Raw genomic sequence first — 27,693 nt, 5'->3', positions numbered from 1 at the left:
TAATAATGGGACTAAGCCGAAAAGAAAATGAATGAATAAATTATACATCATTGACATACAATCCAACATTCAATTCCTTCAAACATAAAAAATACATTCCATTGTAATTAGGCCATTAAGAACATTAAGAATTACTATAGTCATGCAGCAGCACAACTGCTTTGAGATGTCAGTGATTGCTAATTGAGGCTGATTTTTTATTTGGGGCTTGATGAGGAGGAGCCAAATCAATTAACAAAGAAACAAAGCACCAATGTTGGCACCTCACAACAAACTGCACAGTAAATCCAGATAAACTCTGCTATCTCTGAACACAGCACAACAAAATGCCTTAACTGGATTTTTAGTACAGGGAAAAAATAATTACACCTGATATGCTGAGTGGCTCTGCAACCAGGGGCTTGCTGAGGAGTTCTCGTTTTTAAATACAGGCTCAAAAGGTTAGTGCAAAGCAATTTAATGAAATACTATCTGGATTTAGCATACGTTAAATACAGTTTTAAAACTTTGTTAATAAAAATATAGTATTGGAAGTCACAAAAGGGGAACTGAAGCTGATATTGATAAATGTTTTAAACTTAAAAAAGATTAATAAATAAATTAATTAATTAATTAATAATAAGTTGGGTCACACTTTATTTTGATGGTTCGTTTGTTGAATTTCAGTTACATTGCATCTACATGCCAACTAACTCTCATTAGATTATAAGTAGACTGTTAGGTTGGGGTTAGGGTTAGCGTAAGTTGACATGTACTTGCAAAGTTTCTTATAGTCAGATAAATGTCTGTTTAGAAGCAGTATCAGATATTAAGCAGACAGTCTATTGGTACTTAAATGGACCATCAAAATAAAGGGTTACCATAAGTTGATATAATAAGTTAAATATAAAAGAGTGTGCTACTTTATTTTAAGTGGCAAAAGTGAATTTATGCAGTTTTAAAAATAGGTAATAATTCTGAGATTTACTAAAGATTACATTCAGTAGTGTATTTAAATGATTGTGTTTTAAATGAATGTTTTTTTTTTAAAGAGTAAATTTAAATATGGCAATATAAATTAAAATTGGTTTAAATGTTGGTAAAACTTTATTTTGATTTCTCCTTTACATAAAAATACTACATTGTGCAAAGTAGTCGGGAATGTCACTTTGTAAAGAAATATAACATTCCTGCACACATACAGTACAAAGTCCTGTAGCCATTAGTGTTTTGGTTTCAAATATATCATACCTAACAAATCCTGTGCTTAACCCTTTAACTACCTGCTCTACCAAATGGTTGACCATGATTTGACTGTTTTTAATAATGACTTAAAATGATTTATAGAACAACTGTATTAAATAACGGTTACACTACACAGCATTGTTGGTTTATGAAAAAAAAATCAAATAAATATAATCCTGCTGCACTACTACACTCGATTTTGGTTTTATTGTAAAAAGACAAAACAAGAAAGTGTGTTAAATGAGATGCTGAAAATTAATGAGATGCCACGAGTGGGGTCCGCGGGCCAAAGTTGGTCCTTTGTAACCTTTGGTTTGGCACATCATCCTATCAGAGAAGAAAGTGAGAATGATGGAGAGAGTTTAGGAGAATGCCTTTAACAGAGATTGTCATTTCTAATTTGACTTAACCCTATTCAGTATGTTTGTTTTATTGCTGCGCTATACAAAAAACAAACTGAAATTAAATGATGTAAATTTAAGAGTTTTTTTTAAATACTATCATGGAAAGATGACTATGAAGAAGACATCAGCGAGCTAATCAAGGCAAAAACTAGTGTAACTCCATACTTTTATTATTAAGTGTGTCAAATGAGATGCTGAAATATTTTATGGCATACTACAGAAAATAAAGATGATTTAGTATTAAAAAATGTTTTATTTTAATTATATCATATTTTCCGATTTTTCAGAGTATATGTATTAATTTAGCTCCTTTTACCATAAACCTGCATATTAACCCTAACATAAAATTTAGTAGAGGTTAATATTTTAGAAATGATGGGATGTGTTAAAAGACATTGAGAGTTAAAAAAAAGTGCAATAGAGGCAATAATGACATTGTGTCTAATAACTAGTTTTCAACCCCCCCCCCCCCCTTTAAAAACAAAAAAATAAACGTTTTTAGCTAAAAAAAAAAAAAAAAAAAAAAAAACATAAAAAGATCTTTACCTGACATGTATTCAGGTTACAAAATACTTATTCTTAAGTATCTTTAGAGTGTTGAAAATGGAATGTCAAAATAAGCACAACCAAAAGGTTTAGTGTAAAAAAATCTTCTTTTGACAAATAGTATTTTTACTTGTATATTGTGGATTTGTAACTCACTTAAAATACATTAAACAAGCACATTTTCAGCTAAATGAAATATTACATCATCATGCTATTGATGAGATGTCTCTAAAAAGGAAATTACTTGGCGCATGTTACTGGTGAAATCCCATATTTGCTGTAGTCTTAATGACTAATGAAATTGTATTATGGAAACTGACCAGAAATAATAAAACGCTCAGGGCAACTGAACATGGTAACATTCTGGCAGTAAAGTATGCAGAGCAAGTTTCTCCTAATTAGGTATGGACGAGGGACAAGTTCACTACGAACGAACTTGGTAGGCTTTCAATAGTTGCTTCTTTCAGCAACACCAGTGGATTCATTGTGAAAACAACCGACTTCATGGGAACCAAACAACTGTAGAGCATATAAACAAATGCAGAATTACATGTACTGTCGCATGTCTGGAAAAAGCAAAGTAAATATCTATGTGACTCTCTCAATCTGACATATGTTGACAGCACAATAACACTAATGTGGTGTATGTGGTAACACTTTATTGTGACGGTTCTCTTTAGGCCAGAGGTGCCCAAAGTTGGCCATTGTAACCTTTGGTTTGGCCCACCATCCTGTCTGAGAAGAGAGTGAGAATGAGACTATGAAGAAGACAGCGAGATAATCAAGGCAAAAACTACTGTAACTCCATTCTTTTATAAATTAGTTGTATAATTCATTCTGAAATGTAATGTAAACTATACTTTATTAGCTAATATAAAGCAATCATTTCTAGTTATTTAAAAATATTATTAGATAAATAAGGAAATTACACTTGGCAACTATATCGCTATAGCGTCAATCAAGGTTGGTTTTTGGCCTTTCATGAAAAACTGTTTTGGCATCCCTGCTTTAGGCATTATGTTGTGGATTAGTAACTTTGCAACTATGTCAAATAGCAGTCATTAAAAGATACGCAATCTGCAAACATGCGCATTATAGCCTGCAACCATTTTATTGGCAACCCATCACACATTCTGCTGTCTACCAGTAACTTTGCAAGTAAATAGTACTTGTTCTACCAACTTTTATATATACACCATTTACATGCATGCACACAAAGTGAGAAGAGTGTGTCTCATACAAGTGGTTTGTCAAGCTTACTTGCCATGTATGAAGCACACTCAGAATTGCATGATGTTACTCCAAAAAGTGGCATGTTTATAAGAAAGTTTCCGGTGCATATAATTTGTGTCAGAATAAACCGGATCCGGATCCAGCACATCTGAAATCTGATCCGACACCTCATTTTACTGACCTTCTCCTCACATGCACCCCTGCTCTACACTTTCTTCCACGACTCCCCAACCCTCTTTGTCCGCTTTCCAAACCTTCTTTGTCCATGAGACCCCCCGACCTTCTTCTTTTAACTTTGGCCTGCGACACCCCCTCCCCATTCTTCAGTTTGTCCGCGAATTTTTAATGACCACCAAGGGCCTACTCACAATATGGTATCCGAACCATGCCCAGGCCTGTTTGCCGGATTGATCAAGTTACACTTGGCTTGTAGTGTAAAGAGTAAAGCGTGCCAGAGCCCAACGTGACTTTTAAGAAACTGTTTCATATGAATTTATTAATCATGCTTACTGTTGAATGCAGACTGTCGATAATTTTCAAGGACACAAACCCCTCACTGCACAACAGCTGCACCTTCAGCAAACCTCCTATTTCCTGCAGTACGAGGACTTTATGATTGTTTATGAGCATCAAAAGTGGCGGATCTGTTCGGCGAAATATTTGACTGTGTGTCACTGCATATCAAACCACTAAAACGATATAACTGGAGAAATAGCCACTGTGCAGAGCGAGAGTGCTTACTGATCAGCGCATCATCGATGACGTAAGTTTGCCCTGGCCCGAATGTAATGTGAGTGCAGGCCGTCGGGGGAGATGGGAGGGTGGACAAACGTGCTTTGTCCTGGTTTAAGGAAACTGTACATAGTGTGAGTACGCCCTAAGGGCCCTTGCACACCAGGATGCTTTTTGCTCGCATTTTCCGTTGACGTTTAATGCCTCGTGACTAAATACAGTGGGCTACACTGTAATCATGCACACCAACACGCAAAACGCCAGGCATAAAAGTACCATCTTAAAAGAAACACCCCATGTTCATTTTTTTTTTTGTTTTGACACGCAGCATCAGAACCTTCTCAACCAATCAGATTGGCACTTTTGTTCACATGCACAGAGCTCCTGAAATTACAATAAATGGCACTCTGAGGTGCTCAAGCGCAAAACTGTCAATGCGAGCGCACATTGAAGAAGATGCCCAGAGGCGATATGAACGCAGAGCTGCTTATTGCCCTGTGTACAATAATCATTTCTTTATCACTAGAGCTGCAGCTGCTACTTGAACCATCCACGCATGTTCAAGCCACCAGTAACTTTAACATCACGAGTGTGAACTTCCTCTCTTCCTCTTCTTCTGTGTTATAAGTGGGGTGACAGAAGCTTAAAGTTGTGTAGCGCCATCTAAAGTCAAGGAGTGATTTTGCATACTCTTCTGCTTAACGCCAGTGAAAATCGCTTGGGTTTGAATCCGGAAAAACGTCTCGTAAAATGCTGACGATAAATGCAGAGAGTCCTGGTGTGTACAAGCCTTAAGAGGCAGGAACATTTTTTTGAAAGATGGCACACACTGATGATATAGTGTCCCCTTCACTTTACTGGGGCATTAGGACTTACACAGACTGCAGGTTGAGCACCCTCTTCTGCCTCCCTAACACCACTTCCAACAGCAACCTAACTTTCCCTTGTGGTCTCCCATCTAGATTCTGACCAGGCTAAGCCCTGCTTAGCTTCGGTGAGTAACCAGTCTTGGGTTGCCGGGTGATATGGCTGTGGTTTGTCAAGTCCACTTACCTGCATGAAGCAGACTTGAAATTGCACATTCATTCCTTTTCTTTTCGGCTTAGTCCCTTTATTAATCTTGGGTCGTCACAGCGGAATGAACCACCAACTTATCCAGCATTTGTTTTACGCAGCGGATGCCATTCCAGACGCAACCCATTTCTGGGAAACATCCATACACACTCATACACTACAGACAATTTAGCCTACCCAACTCACCTGTACCATATGTCTGTGGACTGTGGGGGAAATCGGAACACACAGAGGGAACCCAAACAAATGCAGTGAGAACATGCAAACTCCACACAGAAACGACAATTGACCCAGCCGAGGCTCAAACCAGCGACCATCTTGCTGTGAGGCGACAGCACTACCTACTGCACCACTGCGTCGCCCAGAATTGCATATTGTTTCTCCAAAAAACATGGAGTGTTTACAAGAAAGTGTCTGGTGCATATGAAGAGGAAAAAACTGTGTACATAAAATCGACCATCTAGTTTAACAAATTAAGATGCAGAGCTACATAAAATATAAAATTGCTAAGTTTAGGGGTATGCAAAGAAATAAATTTCATGTGCAGAAAATAGAGCCATGAAATAGTTTATCAGCCTTATTTTAATTATTTTTACACCGGATTGGTGTATTGTTTATAAGCCAACCTGTTGTTACATTTACTTGCTGCTTTCGGATAGGTGTCAATGTTCTAACCAACCAACAAGCCCTTTTCTGGGAACTGGGAACCAACAACAGTTATAAACACATTTTTCCACACATGGACTCCAGCAGGCAAAAGACTCATGGCTACTGACTCATTTCTTCTGTCCCTTGTTGAGGCCAATTGAGGCAGCTTGTTCTTACCCCCATGTAACATATTCCACACCAGCCATGTGCCATATGCAGATTGTATTTGGCATCACATTCATAAGCCACACGGGCCATTGTAAAATGTTTTGCAAAGCATTAGAACAAATTTCATTGAACTGCAAGCAAAAACTCTGATATGATAGTTGTTTCACAATTCTCACACACAATATACACTAACATTTTATTATTTTGTTCTGACTCAATTTTTCCAGATTACTTTTCAAATTGGGGCACAAACACATTTTTGAAGCATACAACACAAGGCCTTCTGATTGCAGCTGACCACTGTGTTTATTCCAGATTCATGCTGGTTACAATATGAAGTAAATGTTCTGGTTTTATCATAGAGAAGCATTTTTCAAGCTATTTTCATAATGAACAGGGTCATTATAAAAGCATCTATGGTTGTGGGAGACATTGAAATGAAGAAATATATATATATTACACATACCACAATTATGAGGAGTATACATCTGATCACATCATAAAAAACCCTCTAAGATCAAAATTCATTTTGTGGGTTAGAAATTCACAAATATGTGATACATTTAGAATTATTCTATTATTGAGATTATATGTTACAAATGTAACGTTAGCAAGCAAGCACACATATTTCAATTTAAAAGTATTTAATGATACTAAACGGCTGCTTGCCATGGCACTATTATAAAGTATATGATAAATGTATTGTCAAAAGTACATAGATGGCATGCTAAATCAACCAACTTTCTGAAGTGAATATTAGAGGTGACACTTTGCTATCCTATAGAGCTATAGGAGAGTATTTATGAATGAAAGTGAAGCAACACAACTAACGAGGGTAGGTCATAGGATAATGACAACATGGCAGATGTGGTATATTTGAATTTAATTCACATTACCCATATTCATTCTTTGCAACAGTTGTAAATAACTTTGCAGTATGTGATTTTAAATTAACTGTAGGTCAAACGAAATAAGAAACAATAAAAACAAAACTGAACGTGCTGTAATCCTGACAGTAAGATAGAAGTCACAACAGTGGTAAACAGTATTGGTAACACTTTACAATAACAGTACATGAACAATGATACATTAACATATAAACTAAGCATTACTTTATTATGAACTGATGATTAATTTTTGTATGTGCTAATCATGAACTAACTTTAACTACCTGAGTCACATGAGTTAATTTGTAAATAACATCTACCTTAATCACTTGTTAGTACATGATTGTTTGTTAATTATGGTAATTTATGCTTATTTTAACCATCATGAACTCATTATATGTTAACATACAATTATATCATGACTTTACTTGGAGGGGCACACCATCATTAACCTATTCTTAACTACTCGTGAATTCTTTTTGCACATCTGTCTAGTATGTTTACACTGAATAACAATAGTAAATGTTTTGTCAGCATCAACATGAACAGGTAAACATAGTTTATGAGTAGTTAAGGACAAGTTAATAGTGATTATCTCCTCCAAGTAAAGTCATGACATAACTGTACAACAGCTCAAGAGTTCATGTTGGTTACATTTAGCTTAATCTTAAATGTTAATTTATACAGTAGTTGACAACATGATCTCTCATGTGGCTCATGTTGTAGTTAATGCAGCCTGATCTCACGAGAAAACAAGTATTTTAGGTTTTGTCAGTTTAGTGGCTAATTCGTACAAATATGTACAAGTTTAGTCGTTCGAAATTGTAAAATTTTAAAAAGGTAAACTAAACCAAACCGTAATTGGGGGATGAGCAATTCGTACTAAATTGTACGAATTAGATCGTACGAAATCATACGAATTTGCCACTAAGGGCCTACTCACACTATGCCATCCGTAGCGTGCCCAGGCCCGTTTCCCGGATCGTTTGAGAAGTGTGAGTGCGCTGAATCGGGCTCAATCACGGGTTCACTCGGCCGGCCGGGGAGACGGGAGGGGGGACAAGCGTGCTTTGGCCCATTTCGAGGCAACTGTACCTAGTGTGAGTACGGCCTAAATCAAAAAGTTACGAATTGCCATGAGATTGTGTTGGTTAATATTAGTTCATGATTAGCACACTCATTATCAATTCATAATAAAGGTTTAGTTTACTTATCAATACATCATTATTCGTGTAATGTAATTGTAAAGTGCTACCAAAGTATTTTTACTGCACTGTTGTAGTTAAAGACACTACCTTTTTGGAAATTGCTAATTTTCTAGCTCTATATATTTACAGTTTATACTCACCTATAGAGGATTGCACTATTAAATAGCAACACTACACATTTTTTTCGAAAGTGATTTGAAGTTGTTAAGAAATAAAAAAAAAAATAAAATGATAATAATGCTGAAAATTAAAAAATCCATTGCATCTTCAATCTTTAAAACATCCAGCCCATATGAATTGTGAGCACTATAAAGCTACATTAAGAGATAAAAAGTCACAATTAGAAGAAATAACACGGAAATTGCATGAAACAGTTAACTTATTTTCAGTTTTAAATGAATAAAAATGTCAAAAAAAGGTTCTATGTATAATATGATGTGCAGCCTCTAAGTCATCTGGACTTAATCAGTCCATTTTCTAAAGAGGAGAAAGAAAAAAGCAGTTCTCATGTCCCTCGAGCACTGTCTGTCTGAGGAAAAAGCTAGTGCCAGTATGTCTCAGACGGGTTTTTTGGGGGGTCTTTTTTGTGGTGGGGTTCTGTGGATGGTTGTGGTTTATGAAAAGACTCAGTGACTTCACCACGTTGTTGCTCTTGGTTAGATCGACAAGTTTCACTGCCATTTCCTTGAAAGGGGAAATACAGATCTTTCCCATCTACCGTAAGCTACATCATCTCTTTTATTTTATCAGACAGACTCCAACAAAGCCACAAGAAAGAGATATTGTCCATTACAAATATGTAAGGATGAAAGACCCTTTAGTTTGTGAATTGATATCCTTGTTTTCTTTATCATTGTTTTCCCTTTGAACAAATATTGCAAGATTTAATTCAAGAGGATTTAATAATAATAGTAATAAATGGGAAAAGCTGGAACATTCAGGGCTGATTTCATTTACAAGGCCCCCTGAGTGTTCTCAATCACACTAGTAACTGTGAAAGGAATTTGACCAAGATTAGCAAGGAATTAACAATGTTACACACATGTCATTTTTATGTCAAATTAAGAGGAAAAGATAAAATAGGAAATTCCAAACCTCCTGTAATTTATCAAAATATATTTTAGATGAAAATTGTTATGTCTTGTTGTCATGTTATCCTAACAAAATATCAAACCAAACATTCAAGGGTGTTTTAAACAGCTGAATAAAAAGTTACTTTGAGGTTCAACATAAACTTTTCACAAATGATGTGTTCATTTTCACCATAATTTGGAGAAGAAACACTTTAAAATGTTGTTCAGTAACATAACAGGTTATATATCATCTTTTCAGAGATATTTAAAATCAATAAATACTTCATAAAATATTGACAAACAAAATTAGTGATTATAATTATAAATGTTTATACTTTTCATCTCTCCTTTCAGTTGCTTGATTTTCTCCAACATGCCAAAATCGAATACAATTTTGTGTGTTTTTAATTTTTATAATTAAAGTACAGCTACACTTAAACACTACTGTACCTTTTAGCATGATTTATTAGGGGCCAAGCATTGAAGGTGCGTAGGCACCTATTGTATCCGTTCCGGTTCTTCTTCTTATTCTTCCAGCTTCTTCCTCTTCTTCCTCTCTGGAAGTCTATGGCAGGCCTATGAACCATTTGCAGCATTAGCGCAAACTTTGGCACACTGATAGAGGACAGTCTGATCTTCAACCACAACAGACTTGGACTCAATAACTCAAACTTTCTAACACCACCACTTATCCAAAGTTTTACTTATGTTTATCTTTATAAGTTTTGAACCGAATGTGCTACAATCAAAATTATATCATGAAAATTCTTTTGCTTTTTTGAATTTTTTGCAAAACTTATTTCAGCAAACTCGTTCTAGGCCATTTGTCTGATTTTTACCAAAGTTGAATAACATGAACTATAGACCATGCTGACAAAAAGTTATTGAATTGAAGTTGATTAGACGATTTCTTTTCACTTAACTTTTGAACAAATTTCATTTAGATGTTGCAAAAATGGACTTGAGACAATATCTTCCTAACACATTGGCGTATTCACACCAAACTTGTGTTTTGGTGTGTTATGACAACCATGGATATTGCCATCTGAAATTACCTGTTTCAACGCACTGTCCCCTAGTGGCCCGGAGATACAAAAAATAGTTTTTTTGCTTATAACTTTTTAACCCTTGGTCCAAAATTCATAAAATGTGTCTCTTTACATCCAACGAAGCATGTCGAGTTTGATTTTCCCAGGTCAGCCATTTTGGCCATCGGCCATTTTCAATCATATCAAGAATTGCTATATTTTACAAACGCATAGGCAAATTGTTATGAAACTCAGTATTTGTGTTCAGGACTCTGCCCTGAAGGTGTTCAAAAAGTTTTGTCACAGTGCCACTTTTTGGTCAAACATTATAACCCTATTTCTAAAAATGCATATAACCTTTGGCAAATTTAGCTTATTTTTATGGAAATTGGCAACAATCCTTGGGTTGACCTGAGAATATTGTCACCAATTATGTCCTAATAACTGAATTTCCTGTCCATCATCTAGCCTTAAGTAAAAAAAAACTACTTTTTTAAACTCCTCCTACATCTTTGGCTGATTTCACTCATCTCATATCATCTGCAGACCATGCTGAAAATTCTTTTTGAATTTGTGTTGATACTTTTGTTTACTGCTCCGACAAATGGGATGGCATGATGCCAAGCTACATCTGAGGCTGTTTCTCTGCGATAGTTGAAGATAATGACACTAAATTTTAGTTCTGTCATTGTTGCCTCACACCCTAATAAAATGGGGACAGCACCACCTATGGGTCAAGAGTTATAAGACATTCATTACCCATTATTAATGAAACTTGCAAATTTGGTAATAACTTTTACCTGGATATGCTTATTTTGATGTAAATTATTCCTTGGATCATGCTGACAACACAGATACCAATTATGCCATAATCTGCTAAACTTCCTGTCCGCCATTCTGATTATGTTCAAACTATTCTTTTTTAAACTTCTCCTAGACGGTTGGTTCAATCGTCACCAAATTTGACTTGGATCATCTTCAGAACATGTAAACTAAAAGTTATGGGATTCATGTTGATAAACAAAACATTTAGCATATGCGCAAACTTGATGTAATGCTGCCAGATGAGATTACAGGCTGAATCACTGCAATGGTTTAAAGAAATTAAAGTATTGAAGCCAAACTTAAAGTCTACTGGTCTTGCAAATTCTTTGGATCACACAGAGAACATTTATATCATTTATTCCCTAATTTACACAATTTCCTTTCCACCATCTTGAGTTAGTTTGAATATTTGTTGTTTTGAACTCTCCATAGATGGTTAGCCCAATTTCCACCATTGGCTCAGAACATGATGCCAAAAAGTTATAGATATTTCTCATTGCTTTGTAGCTTGTTGTCATGCTTGTTTATTATGCGGACCCTGGGCTGGTTGGCCCTGATAATTGCTGCTTGCAGCTATATTTAGAATTGTTATTATATTAATTTTGTATTCACTAAAATGAACTAAAATGTTTTCAGTACTCAAAACATAGCTGAAATAAATTACATGAAAATTAGTTTTTTCAAAAATCACTAAAATAAATACCAACGTCAAAGCACATAACAATGTCATTAAAATATACAGTAAAAGAAAAATCAAAGAACAAAATTAAAGCCAATTTGAAATGTGAATAATTTTTATAACAATGTATAATGAATGTCAATGCATAATGTTGCTAGATTATGGTCAGTTAATCAAGTCATGTATGCATTAATTACTATAATGAATACTGAAATTAGAGGACAGAGGATCATTGTGCTGTGGAATCTAGGGCATGGCTGCTCATTGAACCTTGCTTCTTTGCCACTCAATTATGCCTTTGAATATCTTTGCCAAATGAACCTCACAATGGAATCTTTTTAAAATGCAATTCATCATGTTTTGTTTCTCCACAGGTTGAGGGATGTTGGTTATTTGATCTATGAGGGTATTCAGGCAATGGCGCTGATTGGATTTCTGGTGGTGGCAGTGTGTGGATTGCTGGTTGCTTGGGCCGATCAGTTGAAGCAAGCTCGGACGCCATTGTTACCTCATCGCCCATTTGTGGTGGTGTGGAACGCACCTACTGAATCCTGCCGTCTTCGATTTAAGGTTCAACACGTGTCAAAGATCTAGCAAAATTCACTATGTGATCCAAATAATGGGAATACGAATCAGAATGTGAATCCTATTGTCATTTTATAGATGTACAGTACAATGAAACTTAAGTGTAACTTCATGTAGTTTAAATTCACAGTAGCAGAATACACAAAAAAACAAACAAAAACAAAAAAACAGCAACATGACAGCCATAATGAAAATGCATATTGTACAGTGCCATGGTGATGTGCATTGACAGTTGAGTGTATACGGGTGATTCTAGAATTGTGGGTACATTTAGCCTCTCCTAACCTTCTAAATATAAAAACAAATAATAATATTAATAATATTAATAAACTAGTTTTAAGTTATAATACAAATTAAGTTACATTATCTCTATAAATAACATTTGTACTGTATGTGTATTTAGGGAAATTAAAATATTAACTTAAAGGTCCCATTAAAAATAAAAATAAATCATTCAAATAAAGATTTTTAGAATTATTAATTAGTATCAGTATTGTTAATTTTAGGATATCTATAATCTAGTGCACACCAAAACAGAGACAAAATTCACGTTTAAAATATATAAAGTTAATGTGAAGCTTGTAGCTTGTAAAGCTTGTCAATTCCGCCTAAATGTATCAACGGTCTGATCAAATCATAACCAATCAAATGGCCTCTGGTATCTGGCATGCCCGCCCCTTTCAAGACACCACATTTGATGGCTTGAGCTTAACCTCTCTCATTGGCAAAGTGGTGATAAAACAAAACGCTATTGCCTGTCTCTGTCTCTGTCTGAGCTACTCTGTCTCACACTCTCTTGTTTCAGTGAAGATTATGTCAAACATTGAATAAAAATGCACTTTTCACAACACTTCATGGGACATTTAAAACTCCAACTACAGTATCTATTTTTGACTGTCATCATACATTCACCTTCACTCACTCACTTACTAACTTCAGCTTATTCTTGGGTTTATCAGGGGTCTCCCCAGAAGAATGAACTGCCAATTACTCTGGCAATTGTTTTGTGGATACCTTTTCTGCCACAATTCTCAGTACTGGGAAACACCCATACACCCATCTGCACACTATGGCCAATTCAATTCACCTATATTGCATGTCTTTGGACTGTAGTGGAAACTGGAGCACCCAGAGAAAACCCACATAGACACAAGGAGAATATGCAAACTCCACACAGAATGACATCCTGCTCCAGCCAGGACCTAAACCAGCGACCTTTTTGCAGTAAGGGTAACCACATCATCCATATTTTTTCTGTCTTTACTATACTAAGTTAAAGAAACATTTGCATTACACATCTAATTTTGGTATTATTTGTAGTTTCAGTTAGGAAGAGCATTTTGACTACACTGATAGAAATAACATGTGACTTTCTCCATTTCCAGTTCTTCTCTCATTCATTTGTACAAAACACAAAATGTAATAGTAGACTGATTATATGTCAACACTGTTACTGTGATATTTCACCAAATTTCTCATTGACAATTTGAAAACTCATATCTCAAAAGTTCACACTAAGCTAATGATTAATAAAGCGTATTTGGGATGCTGTCCTGGGAGAGAGCCCTGAGCTCGGAATATCTTCGAGCCCGGGCCTCCTTCCCATTAGAAGAGCAAGAGGGGAGTTTGAGCTCTAGTAGCTCTCGAGAATACCCCTGCTTGTCAGCGTGCTAAAATGTGTCTGTCTAAGTGTTGTCTTAAGAATCTTATTTGGAGTAGTCAATTGGCTTATGGTGCATGTCTTTGGATGGTTGGAGAAAACCGGGGAACCCAGGGGAAACCCACACGAACACAGGGAGAAAATGTAAACTGCGCACAGAAACGCCAACCAGCCCAGTGAGGGGCCGAACCAGTGGCGTTCTTGCTGTGAGGCAATAGTGCTAACCACTGGGCCACCATGCCGCCCTATCAGAAATGGAGAGGACTAAGGCTGGAAGGGGGATTCTTCAAAATGAAGATAACTGGAGCGGAAAAAATCTGATTATTTATAAGTGCATCAGTATTTATCTGATTGGTGCAAAATACGGAGCTAACGTGGTGCCAGCCATGTTTAATCATAAGCATGTGACCCTCTCGAAATTAGTTTATAAATAAACCGCACATGATGAAAATATGTTTACAATTCTGTTTAACAATAATAATAATAATTCCTTTTCAAGACAAAGCGCTTTAAACATTGGGGGAATCTCCTCATCTACCACCAGTGTGCAGCATCCACCTGCATGACGCAACGGCAGCCATATTGCGCCAGACCACACACCAGCTGTGTGCACAGTGGGCAACCATGTGAGAGTTGCAGAGAGCTAACTGCCGGCGTTTTAAGATATGCCATGTATGGTTTGAGCTTAGCATATTGAGCTAAAACATAAAATTGCAAATGTCAACTCTAATATTGTCGACTTTTAGTGATTTAAAAAGTTTAACAACAAATTAACAATTAGTAACAATCAAATGTCATCTATCACATTTATGCATTTTACATTATTTTACTTTAGTAATATATTCAGTTTCCTGTGAATAATACATTTGTTGTAAAATGAATGAAATGTACTCAGAATTCTGGAATAAGTTATATATAAATCACTCACTAAAATAAAGGTACAATGCTATTACTAGGGTGGTACTGTAGCTTTTCAAAAGATAAACATTTTAAAAATATGTATATTTTAGATACTAAGATGTACCTTTGGTTTCCCAGAGATGGGTTGCAGCTGGAAGGGCATCGGCTGCGTAAAACATGTGCTGGATAAGTTGGCGGTTGACTCCGCTGTGGTGATCCCTGATTAATAAAGAGACTAAGCCGAAAAAAAAATGAATAAATGTACCTATGGGATACCAATATGGACCCTTTAGGTAAAAATGTTTTTTTTTTTTACAACCCAGGCTCATTCTAAAAATGTAGTCCCATGGATGTTTCTAGAGACCCCGAATTATGTTGCCGAAGGTAAATAGCAAACAATGCGGAGCGGTGTGACACCGTTCCTTTTTGGCGCTTACTGGCTGACAGCTTACCTCGTGTGGAGGACTTTTCCGCTGCAGCCAGTTTGTCCAGTTAGCTTATTGTGTACGTCGGCGGACTTGAGGTGCAGAGAGGAGTTGACCACGACGACAGGGAAGAGTGGTTCCAGAAATCAGGTAAGACAAAAACAGAATCCAAAAAAGTAAAACGAACGAGTGATTAACAGGGATGAGAATGCGGTAAAAATCTGAAGACGTGGTAAAAATCAGACAAGGGCTTTTCTTTTTCTGGACGGCTTTTGTAAATCGTCGGTTGGGTTTAGGGAAGTAAGTGGGTGGGTGGGTGGGTCAATCGGTAAAATAGGTTGGGTTTAGGGAAGGAGGAGGTTGGGTCAGTTGATTGGCTGGCCGCCTAGTCAATCATTCAGTCATTCAGTCAGTCAGACGGACGGTCAGTCGAAATCGGCCTCTGGAGCGTTTACGCGAGAACAGCACGGGTGCGATAAGCGCTCACGAGAGACATTTGAGATACAAAAGTGCACACAGCGGCCTCTCGTGGATTCGTGAAAAACAAAACTTGCAAAAACAACAACTGCAAAATTACGTACGTCCCTGGACGTATTTCACGGCCTAAAGAAACGTCCAAGAGACTACGTTTTCAGAATGACCCTGGGTTGTTATTTTTTAACTTCTCCAATTTTTGTACCTCAACATAATATTCATATTATTATATAAATTTGACATAAAGTAAATTTCACAGTGCCATAGTAATTCATTCATATTAAACAACTAGTGTATAATGTAATTAATTCAGATAACGGTTTGAACATATAAGCAGTAGCAGGGTAAAAAAAGTATATTGCACAGTCCCATGTGAAACATAATTACATTTTGTCTGTTTCTTTGCAAGGTGGATTTGGACCTTAGTGTTTTTGACATCGTTGCTAACCACAATGAGACCTTGAGTGGCCCCAACGTCACAATCTTTTACCACAGTCACCTGGGTTACTACCCTTACTACACAAGCTCTGAGACTCCTATCAATGGTGGCCTTCCTCAAAACCAAAGCCTGAGCAAACACCTCAGCAAAGCTCGAGCGGATATTGACAAGCTCATACCTATCAAGGACTTTCACGGTCTTGGCGTCATTGATTGGGAAAACTGGCGACCGCAGTGGGTGCGCAATTGGGGCTCGAAAGACATCTACCGAAACAAATCTAAGGAGCTTATAAGAAAGTTACACCCTGGCTGGCCACAAAGTAAGGTGGAAAATGAAGCAAAGGAGGTGTTTGAGAGGGCTGGACAAGTGTTCATGAACTCAACTCTACTGCTAGCTGAGAGTCGCCGACCTCATGGTCTTTGGGGATTTTACCTGTTTCCTGACTGTTACAACTACGGTTACAAGCAGCATCCATTGCGTTATACAGGAGAGTGTCCTAATATAGAGCATGTACGCAATGACCATCTGATGTGGTTGTGGAAGGAGAGTACAGCCCTATATCCTTCCATCTATCTAGACTATGAGCTGAAATCTTCGACTAATACTGTCAAATTTGTGCACTACCGTGTCAAGGAGGCCATGCGAATTGCTTCAATTGCCAGGAATGACTATACACTGCCAGTTTTTGTTTACTCCAGACCCTTCTATGCATACACGTTTGTTGTCCTATCAGAGGTAAGTAGATTATTGGAGTTTCGTGATAATATTTTCAGTAGATCTAGAAGTTATAAGATGTGCTTTGACTTATGAAACAAAGTTGTTGAGTCAATGTTGCTTGATATCTATCTATCTATCTATCTATCTATCTATCTATCTATCTATCTATCTATCTATCTATCTATCTATCTATCTATCTATCTATCTATCTATCTATCTATCTATCTATCCATCTAGCTGTCTGTCTGTCTGTCTGTCTGTCTGTCTGTCTGATAACAAGAGGTAGGAATCATTAAAATGACTTTGGGAAAATATTATTTATAGTTGATAACTGACGCTAAATTTAAATCACTTGTGTTCTTCCAATTAAATTCCAGACCTAAATTACTACAAATAAAAATAAAATAGTTTTATATATATATATATATATGGTCCCACTTTATATTAAGTGTTCTTAACTACTATGTACTTACATCAAAAATCAATACAATGTACTTACTGTGTTTATAATGTATTTGAGAACGCTTGTGGTGCTCTTGAGTTGGGATAGAGCTTGGATTATGGACAGGTTTGGTGGTATGGGTAGGTTTAAGGGTGGGTTAAGGTGTAGGGAATGGTCAGCAGTGTATTTACAAATGTAATTACAAAAGTTAATTACAGATGTAATTACATACATGTATTTAATCAAGCATAAGTACATAGTAAATACATGTATTTACACTGATTAAACCAATAATTCCTATGTAAGTACATATTAGTTAAGGAAACTTAATATAAAGTGGGACCATATATCGAATATTGTGCAATACACAAGTAGCAGTGCGATATGAGGAACTACTTTCGTATGCCATTCATTCAAATCAAAACAGCAAAAGGGATTTATAAAGCATAAATAGTCCACACTTTAAATTAGGTCACAAAACTGCATGAAGTTGAATTAATAAAGCATTTATTAACATATTAGTTAACTATAAGTATATGCCTGAATAATAAGTTATATAAATGTTGATTTTAATAATTTATTTATTATTTACTTACTCATTTAGAATTATCCTAAACACCCTCAACTACTCTTAAATACAACTCGTTTGTAAATAATGCGACACTTAATTTAGTAATGAAATATAAATCATTAACTAAGAATGAAATTACAATTGTTAAACACATTATATAGGTGCTTATAAGTCAAGAATAGAGCATTTGTAGCTGCAGTTATAAACTGCTTACTAACGTTTATTAATGTAGAGGTAATGCTTAACAAATAATGAATTTACTAGATGCTAATGCTTAGTAAATGACTCACAGTGTGTAGTTATTATAAAGTGTTACCTAAATTTCTATTGGCATCAAGTGTTTTGTACGGTGTTTATGTGCCCTGCATGCATTTCACGTTCACTTGCTGCGCCTCACATTTTGACGGTGTGCTCTGTGGGTCTGCAGTTGTAAAAGGACAATTCTGTTAAAACTGAAAGAATGTTCCACATCACACATCAAAATCTTACCAATTACCAATCCAATTCTTGTTTTTTATTGTTTCAGTGGCATAATTGTATCTTTTTGATTCTCAATTTGTTTTATCATTTTCTGTGGACAAGTGACGTTTTGCGAGAAGCCCTTATATAGAGCTGGCTTGTGCATGTATTATGTAATTTACTAACCTCGTTCACGCAGGTGCTCATTTTTAAACACTTAAATTTCTGAATTTTTAGACAAAAAAAAATTTATTTTTAGTTATTTGGACAAGAAACAAGATTAAAACATTTAAAAAAAGAAAAGCTTTTATTTTATTATTATTTATTTTATTTTTTTTGCAGTGCATCACTTTGTTTTCAATTAATAGAATGGTAAAATATCATATCATTGAATTGTATTGGATTACTCAGTACCAGCTTTCTATTTTGCACACTCTTCAGCCAATTAGAGGGACCTGTCAAACACACATTGTTTTAATCACTCATCAAATACTTGACTGACAGATCCAGCCCCTAAATCACCCTCCTCCCTAACATCTTAAATGCCAGAGATATGCTTAAACACTCATCTTTCACCTCATTATGAGTGGAATGTTCCAAATCAAACTCTGCAGTAGGTCCGCAGCCGTGTTTTCAGTTTGATGGGACCACCCGCTTTTCTAGACAGTGAAGTACATCAAGGTAATGTACTTATTATGGCTAGTTTAGGTTACAACCGATAGTTTCCATATGTTCATTGTGATAGTACAGACTCAGACCTTACATTATACATTTAGCTGTATTGTATTGAATTACTTCCCAAAAGGCAAAAAAAATTAAAGGTGCAATTACACACTATGTATGTATGTATGTATGGGTAATAATAATGAATATGTTCATATTTACCAAACCTGTTAAAAGATGTAAATAAGAATGTTCTGCTTTGAGTTGCTCTAACATTAAAAAAGATTACACTTTACGAAAAGGTTCTGGTAGTTAATGTTAGTTGATATATTTACATGAACATGAACAAACAATAAACAATACATTTATTACAGCATTTATTCATCTTTGTTAACATTCATTCATTCATTTTCTGTTCAGCTTAGTACCTTTATTAAACTGGGGTCGCCACAGCGGAATGAACCGCCAACTTATCCAGCATATGGTTTACGCAGCACATGCATTATAAGCTTTAACACAGAACTTATAAATAACAACTTATACATCCGTTCCAACAGCTCATTTTCCAACAGCTTTCATTTATAGCATTCTTTTTTGCTGAATATTATTAAAACAAACCTAATATTGTATTATCATGTATACAACAAACAGTAAATATAAATATTTTCTCCAGTAAATATTATAACAAATAAATAACAAGTCTAATATATGCAGTTGCATCAGAATAATGTAGTTATACTAGCTAACAATGTTTATTTATACTATATTATATATATACTATAATATAGCCTAACTTACCTCAACTGTCTCTATCAAATGTCCAGTCTACATCATTCTCGTGGTTACTAAAACCCATCTCATCCTCATTTTCATCTGCAGGAAGAGCCAGTTCTGTCCTTTTCTTGTTTCACTTACCATATGGCGGTGCTCGCTAATACACTGTTCCCTGTATTTTTATCTATTTAAAAGTAGCATTGCCATTAAAAGTAGATTATCCAGAATGCAAATGCCATTACCATATGACCAATCAACATTATATTACCAGCTTTCAAGTTCTTATTGTTTCAACTTAAAAGTTCACAGCAGTTCACCAATTGCAATATTGCACGTTCCACTATTGCACAGTGTTGCCATTTGGCAACACATACATTTGATTGATTTACAAAAAAACTAATTTGATAAAAAAATAATAAATTGAGTTGTGAATATGTCATCATAACTTAGTAGAGGTGATGTTTCAGATTTTTTTGTGGATCTGACATAATTTGAGCCATTGTTTTTATTGACGTTTACATTTGCATTCAGCAACTACCCACAATAAACGCCAATCTGTCAGAAATCGTGCTACAGAAAAACACTGCATGGCATGTGACTTAACTAAAGTATATCATTGGCTACACTAAGGACTTCTCTTTTCAAAAAAGAGATTAGGGTAATTAGGCAAGTTAATGTACTGTATAAAGTTGGTTTGTTCTGTAGACTATCGAAAAAAGAAATAACTTAAAGTGGCTAATATTTTTGACCTTAAAATGTTTTTTAAAATTTAAAAACTGCTTATATTCTAGCCGAAATAAAACAAATGAGACTTTCTCCAGGAAAAAATAAATAAATATATATATATATATATATATATATATATATATATATATATATATATATATATATATATATATATATATATATATATATATATTAGACATACTGTGAAAATTAACCTGCTCTGTTAATCATCATTTGGGAAATAAATTAAAAAGAGAAAAAAATCAAACGGGGGTTAATAGTTCTGAGTTCAACTGTACATCTAGGCAGTTGTTTTTAAATAAAGCCCTTTGGTCTTGTATTATTCATTTGCCAAGATCACATTATCTCTTTAACATTAACTCTTTAACATTATTTAACAAGTTAAGCATTTGGAACCTTATTGTAAATTGTGACTATGTATTTAGAAAGCTTTTTTCATATTTAATTTTATTCATTTTAATTTTGAACAGAGTGACCTGGTCCACACCATTGGAGAGAGTGCAGCATTGGGGGCCGCTGGGGTGGTCCTGTGGGGGTCATCTGAGTATGCAAGATCTCAGGTATTTTCTATAAAAATATACAACGGTAAATGTTCATTTTTCATATTTTTTATATATTTCATATAAGCTGCTTTGACACAATTTACATTGAAAAAGCACTATATAAATTAACATGATTTTAATTTAAATGAATATATGCTGTGTGTATGTATATATATATATATATATATATATATATATATATATATATATATATATATATATATATATACATATATATATATATATATATATATATATATACACAGCAATGCAGTCAATGTGGTTTTCAGAGTTGAAGTTTAGTTCAGTTCAGTGTGGTTTAAATTTCACTGCTGAAAGTCTAAACACTGAAGAGCAAATCGATCGATGCTCGACAAGTCCTGAACTAAGCAAGCCAGTGACGACAGTGGCGAGGATCAAACTTCACCGGTTGACAAAAGTGAAGGAAAAAACCCAGAGAGATACCAGGCTCAGTTGGGCACAACTTTTTTTATGTACATAAAAATCATGTGATTGCAAAGATTACTACAGAATTGAGAGATTAATAGACCACAGATTAATAATTTAAAAATGACAATTGTTTTACCTGACAGTTTCATTGACATTTGCCTAATTTTGCAAAAAAGATGTCACAAATATGACTTTTCTTCTCTGAAATGTAAGTTTACACCTTGCAAATGAGTTAACATCTCACAATTCATTTTTTTTTTTTTTGTGGTTTAGCAAGAAAAAAAAATAACAACAACAAATAACTCACAATGGTAACATTAAATTACCAAGTTTACATCTATTGTATCAAATCTGACTTTTTTTTAATTATCATGAATGCCTTGCAAACAAAGTTCGTTTTGTGTACTTTTGAAATTATATTTTGTAATTCTGGCTTTTTTCTTAGAACTGAAGGCTGATTAAAAAAAATAAAGGTTATAAACCTATACTTTTGAGAGGGAAAGTAACGTACAGTATGTCAGATATACAGTTTTTTAATTTTTAATCTTTTGGTGGAGATTAAATTTATTGTCATACTACCCTTCAGAATGCAATCTTAAAAGCTAATTCCACACATTTTTGCAGAAAAAAAGTATTAATTCAAATGATTAAAAGTATACAGTTTAAATACTTAACCTTTACATTGGACAGGAACACTTTACTTTAGTCTATGTTTATTGACTGAACAAGTAATAGTCAAATTTTCTCCCCTAAAAATATAATTTAAATCAGGGGTTCCCAAACCTTTTCTTATGAAGGGTCAAAAACCTAAATCAATTAAAGGCTGTGGGCCGAAGGGAAATATACCAGACTATTAAATTAAAATGTCTATAAGTAATTTCTTTTTTTATTTCCTAATATTTTAAAATAATACAAAACATTGCTTTAAATCATATTAGCTAATGCAGTATATAAAAAAATCATAATAAAATTATACCAGTAAAAACATAAACAATCCCATTAGCAACACATTATTCAATGCTTAAGACACAAATATGCATGTGCCATTGACTTGATTTGTTCGCTGATGTCTTGTGCATTACCCTTTATTCGTCGAGTGACAGTATTTACAATTTTAAAAAGTCAGATTAATTTACAAAACCAAATAGACAAAAGATTACATTAAATTTTAAAGAAAATTATCTGTCTATTCGCCCCAACCAATCCTCCCCATTCCTCTCCCTCTCTCTTTAAATGGTACGGTGGCCCAAATCAAAGGTTAGCATGGACCAATTTTGGCCTGTGGGCCCTAGTTTGGGCATCTCTGATTTAAATGAACAGCCAAAATGTATAAAAGTTTTTCCATTTTTTATTTATTTATTTTTTTGGAAAATGTTGCGTATCATGTCCCCTTAAAGGGAAAGTTCACCCAAAATGAAAATTATGTCATCATTTGCTTACCCCCATTTGCTCCAAACCTGTTTGACTTTCTTTTTTTTTTTAACACAAAAGAAGATATTTTAAAGAAATACTTCTATTGTATTAGTTTTTCAGCTTTCTTAAAAATATATTTGTATGTGCTTCATAGAACAAACACTCTAAAAAAATTATTCAGTGATAATTCCTTGGATTTACTAATTTTTTTATGTTGAGTGGTTTTAAATAATTTATTTGTGTTGAATTAAACAAACAAATTAAGTTGAACATTATTAAACTTAATTTGCTTGTTTAAATTCAACACAAATAAATTGTTTGCAACAGTTCTGCATGCAACACTTTTTTTCAGAATCTACTCAAGGGAGAGTAAATGGTGAGTTAATTAGAAATTTTAGTTGAATAATCTTCTTAAATCACTGAATTAATAAGTCTCTGGATGTCAAAAAAATGAATTGAACAAAAAATATAACCTAACTGGATTTGCTGCATTTAAAAAATATATATAATTCCTAACAATAGAATCCATAACCGACAGTCTTTAGACAAAAGAGGGATCAGCATCTGCTTGAGCTAATGGTATCAACATACAGGTATAATCAACCTTATAAGAAGCTTGGGAAACTCTCCTCAAAGTGTCTTAAAACAGACTTCTCAAAAAAAATTTTTTTTGTCTAAACCAAAAATAAGACACACAACTGTCATCATGGCTGATGACATCATGACATCTCTATATCTGGTGATATATACAGTATCTCACAGAGACAGATGTGCTCCTGAAGGACACATGCTCATTTTGTGGGCGCATCCCATTTCCTGTTTACAGAAAGCACAGAGATGAGTTTAAACTGAAGCAGATGGAAAGAGTTAACAAAGCGCTAATGTGTCTGTCTGTTGCGTGACATAATGACAATTCTGTGTTTGTCTGCCTTGCATGTAATTGAGCTTGGACATTTTAACTCGCTTAGGGAAAATTTCTGGGGAGTTGAGTATCATGTTTTGTGATCTTGATGATTCAGCATCTTGCTAGCAGAAAAACACACTTTCTCATGATGAATTACAATAAACAATTGAATATTTTAACTGAAATATTTGCACAGATATTACCATATAGATGATTATTTTTATGTTATGGCAGACAACCATTAAGTAGCCAATATTAAATAGCTAAAAATTATATACAGTTGAAGTCAGAATTATTACCCCCCCCCCCCCCCACCCTTTGAATATCTTTTTCTTGTTTAAATATTTTCTCAAAAGATGTTAAACAGATTCAAGAAATGTACACAGTATGTCTGATAATATTTATTCCGGAGAAAGTCTTATTTGTTTTATTTTGGCTAGAATAAAAGCAGTTATTAATTTATTGAAAAGCATTTTAAGGTCAAAATTTAAAGACCCTTTAAGCTATATTTTGTTTTAATAGTCTGCAGAACAAACCATCATTATACAATAACTTGCCTAATTACTCTAACCTGCCTAGTTAACGTAATTAACCTAGTAAGCCTTTAAGCTGTATAGAAGTGTCTTAAAATATCTAGCAAAATATTATTTACTGTCATCATGGCAAGGATAAAAAAATCAGTTATTAGAAATGAGTTATTAAACTATTATGTTTAGAAATGTGTTAAACAAATCTTTTCTCAGTTAAACAGAAATTGGGGCAAAAAAAAAAACAAAAAAAAAAAAAAACAGTGGGGCCAATACTGTAATTCAGGGGGGCTTATGATTCTGAATTCAAGAGTATATGTGTGTGTGTGTGTGTGTGTGTGTGTGTGTGTGTGTGTGTGTGTGTGTGTTTATATATATATATATATATATATATATATATATATATATATATATATATATAGTGTGTGTCTAATCATTTTTAATGATAATATTAATAATAATAATAAAAAGAATACATGTGATGCGGTGGTGCAGTAGGGTAGTGTTGTCGCCTCACAGCAAGAAGGTCGCTGGTTCTAGCCTTGGCTGGGTCAGTTAGCGTTTCTGTGTGGAGTTTGCATGTTCTATCTGTATTTCCTCTGGGTGCTCGGTTTTCCCCGACAGTCTAAAGACATGTGGTACAGGTGAATTGGGTAGGCTAAATTGTCCGTAGTGTACGAGTGTTAATGAGTGTGCATGGCTGTTTCCCAGAGATGGGTTGCAGCTAAAAGGGCATCCGCTGAGTAGACTATATGCTGGATAAGTTGGCGGTTCATTCCACTGTGGCGACCCCAGATTAATAAAGGGACTAAGCTGAAAAGAAATGAATGATAATAATAATAACAATAATAATAATAATAAAAATTATAAATATTGGGGCAGCGCGGTGAATAGCACAATCACTTCACAGCAAGAGAGTCGAAGAGCCGAAAGGAAATGAATGAATGAAAAATAATAATAATAATAAGAAGAAGAATAATGATAAAAACAAACACACGAATAAATAAATAAATAAATAAATAAATAAATAAATAAATAAATAAATAAATAAATAAATAATTTGTTTAACTTTTTAAATTTTTATTTCAATCTTATTGTGGGTATAGTAGAACCTTAAAAGTTCAGTTACCTGAAATGAAACAAAAAATAAACATAAATAAATAAATAGTTGTCATTGAAAGATTAAATTAAATTTAGTTTAACTTAATTGGATTTAGTAAAGCAAATTCAATATAACAATATTAATAAACACTACAGTATGAAAGAAATTTTGACATTTAATTACATTTTTTTCCTGTTTTATTTTAATTAGGTAATTAAATAATATATTAACTAATAACAACAGCTTACTTTTTATATGTAATAAATGTCCTAATATCTCAGATATGTTTTGTCTTTGTGCAGAGAAACTGCTTGACAGTCAAGAAGTACATTGACGGTCCTCTTGGTCACTATGTGATCAATGTCACCTCTGCTGCTAAACTGTGCAGCAAGGCCTTGTGCAAGAAGAATGGCAAATGTGTCCGCAAGAGCTTGGACTCTGGGGCTTACCTACACCTCAACCCTCGCTTCTTCAACATTCGCCTCAATCAAGGCATCCGTGGACCACGTTTCTATGTCAGCGGCCACCTCAATAACCTCGACATCCTGGACATGAAGCAGAAGTTCACCTGCCAGTGTTACCAGGGCTGGACGGGCATCTACTGTGAGATGCCCCAGATGGCAGAGCCTCTCCCTCCCCACCCGAGAGACAGTATCCTGGGAGAACTACTGTTTGTCCTGTCCCTTCATTTCTCCTGCCTGTCTGTCATCATGTTCTTGGGTCTGTGTCTCCTTATTAAGTGTTTGATATTGTAAAACACATGATAGACTTTTGTACAGTATGTGTTATATAAACAGGAAATAAATGTAAGGTGGGACATCAGAGCCTGTATTCACAAAATATATTAAGGCTAAAAGGTAGCTCATTCTATTAAAAAAAAAAAAAAAAAAAAAAAATATATATATATATATATATATATATATATATATATATATATATATATATATATATATATATATATAATTTAAAATCAAAATTTACAATGTTAATTTTTGTATTATTACACATTGTATATATTTACATAAAACAATTAATAATTACATTATTTTACATTATAACAATTACTGTAATCTGTGCAAGTAAAAAAAAAAAAAAAAGGTTAGTTTTGATGATCAACGTATCATTGAATCAACGTATGATTTTCCATTTGCTTCCGTGTTTGAGTGGTGGTCCTTCTCTGTTGACTTCAGTTTGACAGCTTCAGCCACTATATTCTTAACCATGTCCTTATGACTGTTAGTTTGTTGCGAGGAAATGGTGGACACGAAGAAAGCCTTGCCCCTACTCAATATTCAGTTTCCGGTGGAGGTATATTTCTTCCACATATTTCAGATATCATGACTTTCTGTCATATTTGATATAATGAAAATCTGTGCTATACATATATATATATATATATATATATATATATATATATATATATATATATATATATATATATATATATATATATATATATATATATATATATATATATATATATATATATATACATATATAATTTTTTTAGACATTGTGAAAACACTGTGAAATGGTTATTAAAATGAGCATGAACAGTTAGTAATAGAAATGAAATAATGTTTACATAAAGCGTATCATGTGAAAAAAAATCTGAATGCCCTATTGAATTCCATGGCTTGGAATTGTATTTAAAATCAAACTAAACTCTTATTCAGGTGTACTTATCAAGGAACTTTGCTGCTGTACCATGTCTGCAGCAGGTGCAATGATATTATGCAGCACTTGAAAATAGTCTCTAGCTCAATGACTAGATAACCGTGCTGCATAATATCATTCTGCCTGCTGCAGCTGTGATACAGCAGCAGCTTCCTTGATTGTTACACTAGAATGAGAGTAGTTCCTTGTCATATTGACCTAGAAAATAGCATTTGTTCATTTTTCGTAGGCCTATTTTAGTTAAATCAAATGAACGTTTCTTGTCATCTCAACTCAATCAGTCAAACTGACTAAAAATATTAAGTTGAAACCTGATTAACTGATTCAAATGAGTACTGTTTTTTGCAAGGTAAAAAAATTGAGTATTCCTTTAAGATATGGATTAAGAGCAGTCAAGATAGAGCTAATTAAATGCCTTTGATTAACTGATCATCAGCAAGTGTGTGCATCTCTATAAAAGCAGACGGTTTGGCAGTTTGTTGATCTGTAGCCT

The 27,693-nt window shown here is 34.3% G+C and overlaps 1 protein-coding gene across 1 annotated transcript; it reads left to right on the top strand.

Moving 5' to 3' along the window:
* The first annotated feature begins 266 nt into the window (after positions 1 to 266).
* On the top strand, positions 267 to 26,345 carry hyal6 (hyaluronoglucosaminidase 6). The gene is given in 5 exon segments (NM_001080671.1): positions 267 to 440; positions 12,104 to 12,299; positions 16,183 to 16,947; positions 21,056 to 21,145; positions 25,826 to 26,345. Coding segments are annotated over 4 exon segments (1,461 nt in total). The 5' UTR covers positions 267 to 440; positions 12,104 to 12,146; the 3' UTR covers positions 26,279 to 26,345.
* The last annotated feature ends 1,348 nt before the right edge of the window (positions 26,346 to 27,693 follow it).

The sequence above is a fragment of the Danio rerio genome, chromosome 25 (assembly GCF_052040795.2).
Source record: "Danio rerio strain M-AB ecotype USA chromosome 25, GRCz13ab, whole genome shotgun sequence".
In the NCBI taxonomy this organism is placed as follows: domain Eukaryota; kingdom Metazoa; phylum Chordata; class Actinopteri; order Cypriniformes; family Danionidae; genus Danio; species Danio rerio.
This window is presented reverse-complemented; position numbering and strand designations above follow the sequence as displayed.